We start from the raw sequence: 11605 nt of genomic DNA, 5'->3' as shown, positions 1-11605 counted from the left end.
CATATTATGTGTCCAAACTCTAATAATATTTCACTGAATTATAACTTAGAAATTGAACGTTTTTATGTAAATTAAAATTACGATTCAATGTACTTGTTCTCATAATTTAAATCACATTGCGTCGTAATAAAGAGAGACGTGCATCATGCACACCCGTGTACACCACAAACTCACCCGCTTATAGATACAACATTTGTCAAAAAAGAAAGTTAAAGACTCATAATTTAAAATCCACAATTCAAATATGATAAGCGAGTTGAACTTCATACTATTGAATTTGTAATAAATCAAAAATTGATGAGTAACATGCCGTGCCATTTTGCGTAGACTAATAGAAACTTTTTAGAAATCTCAATCTTTTTCCTTTTTTAAATGTGCTTCTAGAGAGAGAGAAAGGATCTGTGCTATAAAATTAACAAAAAAAGAATCAATTAATCAGATAGGTGTTTACTTGCATTAGTTGTGGAAAACAATAATATGATTTGGTTTTTCTGGGAAACATAATAATTTATGGAGATGGACAGCATTGAGCATCACCCAGTGTTGACCTTCTACGAGTTCTCCGGTACCTGCTACAATAGTTTAATATGGGTGGGTGGTGATCTAAGAATACTTAAATATCTACTACAAAATAAAATGCTTCTGGACAAAAACCATCCATGAATACTTTGATCATCATTTACTTCCAAAACAACTGTTACTTGATTACAAATGGGAACCCATTAATCGTATTCAAAGGGACTTTCAATATATATCATTTGATATATTTGTATTAGTCATATACAAGGAAACCCTCCACTCACCTCCTATCAAACAAACCATTTTCAGCTTCAACTCTTAAGTTATCAGTACGAAAAACAACCTATGGATTCACCTCATAAGCCTAAGCCTCTCTCCACCCATCTGTTCTTCCTTTTTCTCCTTTTGTCTACAAATCTCCTCACCTTGTTCATTTCCTCCACTTTCTATTCTTCTTGTTCTCTTAACCATTGGCCCACTGCTGCCACTACCATCACCGCTGCCATCGTTGCCAAGTCGGTGCTTAAAGATGATACTGTTGTAATAACCGACAATTCTCAAAGTACTTCAGACCTCCCACCCGAATTCATAGCCTTTACATCTCCTCAACAGCTTCCATTTGGATTCAACACTAACTTTGATTCTGAAAAAATTATCCCCCCAGTTGGGCGGCCATGCACCCTCTTCCCCAATGAACTTCGCCGTTACATGTCATACAAGGTCAATGGTTCCTGCCCTGATGATGAACTCCTAGCCCAAAAGCTCCTTCTTAAAGGCTGTGAACCACTGCCTCGCCGCCGTTGCCGTTCAGCTTCTCAGCCAGAGTACGTGGAACCCTACCCTCTTCCTGCTAGCTTCTGGTCCACACCATCTGATTCATCGGTGGTCTGGACAGCATACACTTGCAAGAACTATCAATGTCTCATCAACCGTATGAGGACCCAGAAGGGCTTCGACGATTGTAAAGACTGCTTTGACCTTGAAGGTGTAGAGAAAACACGCTGGGCTGGACCAAAAATTGGTGGTGGAGTTGACTTTTCCATTGACGAAGTATTAGCAGTAAAGAAGCCAGGCACAATCCGAATAGGGCTTGACATTGGAGGCGGTGTGGCAACATTTGCTGTACGAATGAGGGAAAGGAACATAACTATTATAACTACCTCAATGAACTTGAATGGTCCTTTCAACAACTTTATAGCATCAAGAGGAGTCATACCTTTGTATATAAGCATTTCTCAGAGACTTCCCTTCTTCGACAACACACTAGACATTGTGCACTCAATGCATGTGTTGAGTAACTGGATTCCAACAACGCTGCTACACTTCTTATTTTTTGATATCTACAGGGTGCTTAGGCCTGGTGGGTTGTTCTGGCTTGACCACTTCTTTTGTGTGGGTGAGCAGTTGGAGGAGGTTTATGCACCGCTGATTAATAGCATTGGATTCAAGAAAGTGAAGTGGGTTGTGGGACGGAAGCTTGATCGAGGGCCGGAGCTCCGGGAGATGTACCTTTCAGCTTTGTTGGAAAAACCATTGAAGAATTCTTGGTGACTCTAGCCATAATTCCTTTCACTTCTCTTACAGAAGAGGTTTCTGCTTTTTCTATTTGTTTTTCAAAAACTGTCTCCAAACAGTGAATAGATTCACAATTTTGGTGCAAGTTGAGTACAGTTTAGTGCAATTACGGGAACAAAAATAATTGAGGCTTATTTCATGTACTTCTCAAAATAGGTTTCCTCACATAAAAATACACAAACTTTAGCAGCATGTTCTTGAGGGGAAAGAAAAAACAAAAACTAAATGACAATGGGGCAAGTTATATGAAAAGCATGGATTTTGTGTTACTTGCTCTAATTGTAGATGATATGTGTCTCATTAAACACAAACTAAGATTCATGAATGCAAGAACATGGACACCACAATGCATAGATGTCTCTGTATTGTCATAATGCACTATAATGAGACAATTTATTCAAGCCAAAATGCATTAATGAATGTGTTCTCTTCTCAAATTTGTATAAATGGTATTAACTATTAAGCAAAGAGAAGACTTCATATATAAGACCCTGGATTTGTTGAAAAACAAATCATGTTTCACATAATAATTAACAGAGCACTGAGTCTACGTTGGACTTTCAAGTGTGTTTTAGCAAGGTTTTTGAGTCTCTATTGCAGAACTTCTAAGTTGCACTACCAAACAGCATCATTTTATTTTAGTTTGTATTCAACTTTAATGTTATGAACTTATGGTACTGATGTTGCTAAGTGAAGGTTCTCATACTGTTTTATCTTTGTAGACCTTTCAGCACCTGAGCAATCCTTCCTGATATTTGATTCAACTGGGCTTGACCAAGGGTGTCTTGTATCCTTGATTTGATGATAATTCCTGTATCTTCTCGAATGACCCCAAAACAAAAAAGGTCTAATGATTATGAAAATTGGTTTAGTCTGAGGAACAATGTACAGCATACACAGATAAGAGCCATAGGTCAGCAGCAACAACATCAAAATTAGCAGAATGGTTTCACTAGTATGAACCACCAGAACACCATATTGAAACAGTAGGCAAAACTTTCAGGTTTCCTAAACAATTCCAAAAAATATACCAAGAAAAGAAGTAGATGCAGAAAGTAACTGGCTCCCAACTAACAGCAAGACCAGCGGATGACCTCTGCCCCAAAACTCTCCACATGAATAGAGGGGAGGAGGGATGAATTCCATCATAGGTAAAACTCTAATGTTGGAGAGATGACAGATATTAAAGGAGGTTGCTTGAGCTTACTGCAATTCAATATCTATCAAGTTCACAAGAATCATTATTGTACATCAAATGCAATGCCTTAATTAAATCAAAATAATGAGTTGGAGTGGGTCTTTCTTTTTTTTCTTTTTTCTTTTTTAAAACCAAAGAAAAATAAAATTTTCAGTCATTTTATTTGACCCAAAAAAAAAAGAAGAAAGCAGAGGAGGCCTTCCATTCAGATGGCCTTCTCACGGGACAATATATGAGATATGGAAGTAAATAAGTAGCTACCTATCTGAATCTTACCTTGACTTTGAGAAAGATAAAGTACGGCCTTGCACCACTTTTTCTGTTCTTCTTTTTTCTTTTTCTTTTTTTTTTATTATTTATCTTTTTGGTGACAATTTTTAATCTTTAAAGAAAGGGATTGAGATTTATAGTCAAACTGATTATAAGGTTAAACTCCAATGTAATTAGCAATAACGAACTGCATTCCCCAACCTTAATCATAATGGAATACTTCTTGTACTTATTTTCTTCATGTTTTGTTGGTTTGGGAACACATAGGATAATATATCTTTTCACGAAACTACTTGCAATTTTGGAACACTGATATCTTGTTCTGTTATTTTGTCAACAGTTCTAGGCAAACTACAAAAAGTTAATTTAGGCATACATCACTAAAATGCTTTTTACATTAATATCTTGAACAAGGGCGGAATTAGGATCTGATATCTGTTATTTGGTCAATATTACCCATATCATACCCCTGCCGGTATCCATACCATACCCGCCCGTGCTTCATAGTTTTGGGGAAATAGGATTTATTTTATTTTTTCAACAAGCTCAAGAGTAAGGTCCATAAAAGTCTATGAATATTTAAAACTCATAAACAAAAAAGGTTAAAGGGTTAATTGGCTACGGGCTTTGCTATCATGTCTGTTTTCTTCACCACCATATCCCTCATCTTCTCCATTTACTATCACAAATTCTCTCATAAATTCAAGATTTTGTCTGTCTCAAAACAACTTTTAACAAAAGGATGCAAAGGGAAATAGCTCTTCTTAGATATTCCTACTAGGTGTTCAAACAACTCATTGTTTCATAATTTTTCATAACGATTAAGTAAATTTAGGTGTTTGGGTATATTTGGATGAAAACACTAGAATTCGGTATATTTCACCAAATTCTCTACCAATGTTTCGTGTCAATTTCTTAGGAAATGAAAATGTTTCAGCCATTTTGATGGAAACGAAATGAAATTTTGCTCCTTGCCACTCCCACTGCCAATACTCCACACCCTTAACCCATCTCCAACCAAACACCAAAGTCCCAAATTGTCATAGGTCTAGAGAGAGAAAGAGAAAGTGTTATCTCAACCCAAAACCAAGAGGCAAAACCAAGTGAGTTACTGTGTGGGAAGTTGAGGGGCTAGTCATATACCTACCTGCCTTAGTCCAATCGTACTAGATCCTCGGTGATCATAATGATGACAATGAAACAATGATGGTAGCTAAGCAAACAAATCTTATCTTTTGAGGAATCAACACCACAAGCCATGTAATATATCACTATCGAACCCAAAATACAAAAATCAATATACAGAATAAATGCATATGGAATAAATACAAATGTAAATAAAATACACCATTAAATGCATATAGAATAACAAACATCAATAGCTGGTGCCAAAACACATTTACAATGCAAAGTAAACTACAAAATTCTCTTACAAAAGTTGAAAACCAAACATGGACTTTTGCTTGCAATTTATTAGTATTTCAATGCATTTCACCTTTGTGAAAATATGTTTGGCACAAATAAATCAAAATTTTGGATTTTTTTTTTAAGTTTGCAAACCTAAATGGGAACTAGGTTCCAAATTTTTTAATCACTTGAACACACAGACTTGCAAGGAATTAGGAAAGTTTGGCATGCGTTTCCAATGTAGATATGTAATGTGTTGAAGGACATGAGTGAGAGGGGTGCAATTTCATTTTGTGTGTGAGATAAAAAGAACAGAACTATCTCCTGTGTTCTTCTCTTCTCTTTGGGAGATACCATAGTTATTTATCGTGCTTTAGAATCTTAAGTTGCCCTTGCTTTCATACTATGTTACATTGACACATGTACGAGTGTAAGGTGTGGGTGCATATCTCGAAGTCGGATCCACCAAATCTCAATGGAAAGTGTTTGAGACCAAAGTTTTAAAAGGCTTTACTGAGGCTCACCTTGATGCTCACCTCGCCTCGAGGCAAAGGTAAAACACATTAAGGCTTTGATTTTTAGGCTATACTCTCCAAAGTCTTGCGCATCACAATATGACCATGCGCCTTAGGTGCACTTTGTACGCCTTTGCGTATAAGCATATGAGAAGTACGCATGTGAAAAGGTTGTCTTAGGCACCTGTTAAACTTAGTCTAGTAGATAGATGGTTTAAACATAAACTAAGAATGAACCCCTTTTACGACTATATATTCTATAGAAAAAAGTAAGTAAATGACCAATCAAGAAAAAAAATACTAAGTTAATGCTCGAGTGAGAAGCTTAACCACTAAAGCTAAGAATGTTAATTTCACTTTCAATGAAGGCAAGTTTCATTCTCTGCAGTGAAATGTTTGACGCCTTACGAAGAAAAGTATTTACAACTTTATATTTATTTTTTCACCATTTTAAAATATTTTATTTGTCTAGTAAGTATTAAAATTTAAAATTCAAAATGTTTACGTCTCGATGCCTTTAGGCTTACGCCTCGCCTCATGAAAGATAAAATACCTCGACTTATGCATTCACCTTTAAAAACATGGTTTGAGACACCTAAGAAAGCTCCCGTAATTTGACGCACAATGATGTGAAATGATAGGTGTCAACTTTTGATTTGTCACGCTCAATGATATAGGGTCACACTCAATAATATAGGGCCCCACTTCCTTGTCGATGAATTTAGGGATCTAAATTGTGAGTCTCTAGCATTTTCAATCTCAAATTTAAGGATATGCGGACCCAACAAAAAATGAGCATATGTGGACTCAACAAAATATGATCATATATGTATAGTTTTTTTAATCTATTATATGAGATAAAATGGTATTGTATATAACATATAGTGTTAAATATAAATATGTGTCCGATGAAAAGCATCAAACATATATCCCACGCCCTTGTCCAAGTGTCGAGTGTCCGATATGGATATTTGATTTATTTTGAAGAGTTCTTGTAACATAACTTTCATATATGCCCAGCTGGTAAGGGTGTCACATGTCGTATTGGAGTTGAGTTTGTTTACCAATAAAGTTTTTCTACCACCATCCATCCATCTTTGGCATATTGTGAATAGTGCCACTTGTGATGTGGAGATCAAACCGGTGTTTTTGGGTTGTAGCTAGTACCGTAAGCATTCGTTTTAGGTCCTCTCTCTTGTACCATTGTAATTGCTTCTTGATTAGTGGATTGATTACCAACATTGTGCCCATGGTTTTCTCGCTTACTATCATAATTAACTGTAATATAAAAAATAAAAATTTTTATGGTCCCACATTATTGTGACAGTTATATTTCAAAGCAATTTATTGCATTAAGCTCAAAAGAGTTTTATTTGGATAAAAAATGCCTATTCTTACTTTAGAGTTTAGATTAAAACAATTTCATGTGAGAATGCTTCGGACAAATTTTGGTATTACTTTCTCAATATCTATATTATAATTTATTTCATCTTATGGTTAAAAATATGTATCGTCAACAAACTGGAGAAAAACCAGATAAAGGGTAAATTGTTAAAACAACTGATCAACCAGAATTGAACCGTAATACCATTATCTTCTGTGCATTCAATTAACTCTGGAACCAATAAAAATAAAATAACCCAAAATGAGGTTCTTCTTTTCCCCTTTAAAACTTAAAGGCTGTGCAGCTTCCATTGGCTTATGTACAAAATTTCATCAGAAACTCAACTCAAGTACAACCTAAATGTTCAAAAACCCCAAAACATAATTCACAAAAACACACTACACACACCACTTTAGATACAAGAACTCAACACTACATAGTTAACACATCAAGCCACAATTCCTACTTTCTCCTTCACTATTTTTAAAGCTAGAAATCACAAGGAATCAACTGTCCTTGTGGCTAATTATTGAAACCCAATTATTGAATCATGAAAGGAAAAGTATAGATTTCTAGGACACAACTATGAAACAGAGAATTAGAGGTAACATATAACAGTATATACATATTGTCAATGAATGCCAATATATATAGAGAGAGAGAGACAGAGAGACAGAGAGAGACCTGAAGAGCAGAGGATGATCGTGAAGCATTCAAAAACTCGACTTCCAATCTCCAATCCCCAACATTCCGGTTCTTTTTGTACGAGGGCAACAATTAACACGAGGGGATGGCGCGGGGGGATTCCCCTAAATAAGCGAAAATAGTAAATCAATTTCCAAATTAAGCCTAATTTTAAAAGAATTTTCAAAATAAGTTAACTTGGGGGGGAGGGGGAGATTTTTCTAAATAACCCAAAATAGTAAATCAATTTTTAAACTAAACTTAGCTTTGAAAGAATTTTTAAAATAAGTTAACTCGTGGTTCACAATCACGATTTCAATATATATACGTCTGTCCCGTGTGGAATTAAGAAAGTCTTAAAATCGTTGTTACAAAAAGCGCTTTTGATTAAGGAATCGCGGTTACAAAACGCACTTTTAATTTTTTTTTTTCTTCTAAACTCGCTGTTCCAAACCACGATTTTATCCAAAAAAAAAATTTGTTCTAAATTCGCTGTTATAAACCACGATTTTATCCAAAAAAAATTTTGTTCTGAACTCGCTGTTTGTAATCATGATTTTATAAATAAAAAAAAATTTGTTCTGAAATTGCTTTTCTAAACCACGTTTTTTGGCAAAAAAATTTTTCATTAAGTGAATCGCGGTTCACAACCACGATTTTAAAACTTATATATAATCTCTCAGCCCCGTGTTTTGCATTCACGCTTGTTACATTTCCTCTCTCCCTCCCTGCTCTCTTCTTCGCTCCCTGCTGTCTCTCTCTCGGTCTTACTACTCTCTCTCTCGCTCGCTCTTACTCATCTCTCTCTGTCTTTGTGCTCCTTGCTCTCTCTCTGTCGAGCTCCCTCTGCTTCAGTACTGTCTCTCTATCGTTGGTATGCTTCTATCATCTACTTTAATGCGAATAAATTAGGGTTAAGGTTTATATTTGTGAATATATTTGTGTTTGTGAAAATGTGAATAAATTGGGGTTAGGGTTCATGAATGTGGGGTTAGGGTTAGGGTTTATATTTGCGAATAAAATGTGAATAAATTAGGGTTAGAGTTCATGAATGTGGGGTTAGGGTTAGGGTTTATATTTGTGAATAAAATGTTGTGAAATCAGAAATAATAAATTAGGGTTAGGGTTTATATTTGTGAAATTTTAATTATAGATAATTTGTTGAATGTGAATGTTGAATGTGTTGAATTTTAATTATAGATAATTTGTTGAATTTGTTGAATGTGTTTAATTATAGATAATTTGTTGAATTTTAATTATAGATAATCTGTTGAATGTGAAATCTTAAATCTTAAATTAGGATTAGGGTTAGGGTTTATATTTGTGAAATCTATTTAGAAATCTGTTGAATGTGAATGTTGAATGGTTTATATTTATCTTAAATCTGTTTATAATTGTGAAATCTGTTGAATATGAAATCAGATTTCTATTGAATGTGAAATCAGATTTCTGTTCAATGTGACATTTGTTGAATGTGAAATCTGTTGAATGTTGAATCTATTTAGAAAAATTTAAATATTATGTTTGAAATGAGAAAATGAGGGTTATGGTTTTCTATTGAATGTGAAATCAGAAATGAGGGTTTTGGTTTTTAATTAGGGTTTTGAATTGATGAATGTAAAATCATTTTTCAATTAGGGTTAGGGTTTTAAATTGTGAAATCAGAAATGAGGGTTATGGTTTCAGAAATTAGGGTTTAAGAAATTTATGATAAGTTAAATTTTTTTAATAATGTTATATATATTTTTTTAGGAACAAATAATTTTTACATAATCAATAAATAATTATCTATAATAATAATAATTTTCTTGTATATTATTATGGTAACTAACTTTATAATTTATTGGAAAAAAACATGGCAAAACACAAGAAAATCTAATTTTGTCTATATCAAAATTATCTATAATTAAAATTTCAAAATTTTCTATCCCTTTCTTTCAAAATTTCCAATTTTTTTTTTTCCTTTCACTTTCACTTTCACTTTCACTTTCTACAAATTTTTCTTTTTAATCAAAACATATTTAAGGAATAATCATGCCATTCCCTTTTATTTTCATTCCAATAAATTACCTTAGTCCTATGCAGCTAAAGTGTAACTAAATATTTACAATAATTTTAATGCTGTTAATTAATTACATAAGAAAGAGAAACACTAATTTGGCTGTAAAAATTATTATTAATTAGATGATGTGGAGTGGTAATAACTTAAAATTTATAAAGTAACAAAAATATTTTTGTTCTAAATTTCAATTTTTTAAGTAAGAATAAGAAATTGAAAAGTAAGGAACAAAATTTGTGATAAGAAATTACTATGGAAGTTTTCTCATAATTTTGGCCAGGAACAAATATGTATATATATATTTTGGAGATAGGGATATGGCAAAATAGAAAAGTCCGATAATTGAATTTTATGTCGGTGTAGGTCTTCTTTCGTTTTCTTATTAAATTTTTTTAAAAAGTGATTGTGATTGTTAATATTTTCTATGGGTGACCCTTTAAGTAGTACACTAAAATTTTATTAACAAATTAAAAATCTAACTACTTAGAATGTTGACCCAAAAAACAAAAAAAAAAGAAAGAAAACTTTAAAATATGCCATTGATGCCACATGCTCCTACGATAAGAAAAATTGGTTTGACTAAATTTATGCACTAAATTCAAATCTAATCGTGGTTAAATATAAAAAGTATAGTTTACTTGAATTTCATTTTCGAGTTTTTCCTCCTTAAATTTCATGACATTCCCTTTTATAAATTTGATATAAATAAATGACTTTTTAGAAGTGATCCACAAAAAAATTGATATAAACACTAGAGGTCAAATAATTTGATCCACAAAAAATTAGAAGTAAAAAAATTACTTTTGTTCTTCTTTGCCGAAAGAGACCTTTCAAGTCGCCATGGAAAATGCTATTATGAAAACATTTGATATAAAAAATAAAAAAAAAATTTGTTTAAGAATTATGTTTAAAAAAATTAAAATATTTGATTTATAAAATGAGTCATTCTCCATAATTTTTACCCACTTGAATTATCCAATTGACTTATTCTCTATGCGCCTGCATTATGTTTATTCAATTAAGTTTTAACTTTTTATGATAGTCGGATGTCTGAATGTTTACGTATTTATTGACTAATCTTACAATCCATACCAAACGTCCCTTCCACGTAGATCCGACAAATCTCAGTTAATACCTATAAACATGACACATACTGAGAGTTCAACTTGAGATCTGAAAGGAGCATACTTAATTTTTAACACATAATGAGAGCTCATTAATATTAATGAAACTCAAGTTTGACTCGATTCAAGTCGATAATTTTTTTGTTATGTTTTTTATATTGCTTAAAATTATGAGAGCTCATTAATTTTTTATTTATGTTATTTCTTACGTTATTTCCCTAAGTTATTTCCTACGCTATTTCGTATGAGGTTATTTCCCTAAGTTAGGAAATAATGTCATAGGAAATAACCTACCAACTAACTTTGTCATTAAGGTCCCTATTGGCAGAAGCTTGAGCAAATAAAAGTAACTTGTCTTTAATTGTCCATAAATCTCACTAATTGGGCCACCAGTTTTAAAAAATGACGTGAACAATGTTTGAAATAAAAATTAAGAACAAGTCATACAAAATCAATCGAGTTATTTGAACTCAATGAAAAAAATAATAATTTCATAGAAAAAGTTACACTATGATTTAAGATTTTTGTATGACTTGTTCAATTTTGTCCAATCGCACTGAATAAATACAATACTTGATACAAATTATAGTATAAAATTATATGAGCAGAAAAATAAAAGAAGAATATTCGTAATGTCTTCATATTCAAAATTATTGATATATCTGTCTAGGTTACAAATCACGCTTTTAAGGAAATTTATTTATACATAAATTTTGAAGTAATTATTTTTTTAAAGTAAATCTGATTAAGGAAATTTGATTTATACATAACCATGCTTTTGTTTAGTATAGCTTCAGAAAACGTGGTTGCAAACCACGGTTTTACTGTTGACCCGTGGATAATAATCACTTCTAAGCAACATGTAAAAAT

General features: G+C 32.8%; 1 protein-coding gene across 1 annotated transcript; it reads left to right on the top strand.

The window, feature by feature from the left end:
* Positions 1 to 645: 645 nt before the first annotated feature.
* On the top strand, positions 646 to 3775 carry LOC145789688 (putative methyltransferase At1g29790). The gene has a single exon (XM_082866950.1). It carries the CDS (start codon positions 865 to 867, stop codon positions 2068 to 2070), a length of 1206 nt encoding a protein of 401 aa, XP_082723076.1. The 5' UTR covers positions 646 to 864; the 3' UTR covers positions 2071 to 3775.
* Positions 3776 to 11605: the final 7830 nt, after the last annotated feature.

This window comes from Camellia sinensis, chromosome 4 (assembly GCF_055761805.1).
Source record: "Camellia sinensis isolate YWXY chromosome 4, ASM5576180v1, whole genome shotgun sequence".
Lineage (NCBI taxonomy): Eukaryota > Viridiplantae > Streptophyta > Magnoliopsida > Ericales > Theaceae > Camellia > Camellia sinensis.
Note: the sequence above shows the minus strand (reverse complement) of the source record. Positions and strands in the feature narration are given on the sequence as shown.

Bases quoted from the DNA above. Each gene is read 5' to 3' on its own strand.
- LOC145789688 (XM_082866950.1), top strand. From the start codon at position 865: ATGGATTCACCTCATAAGCCTAAGCCTCTCTCCACCCATCTGTTCTTC.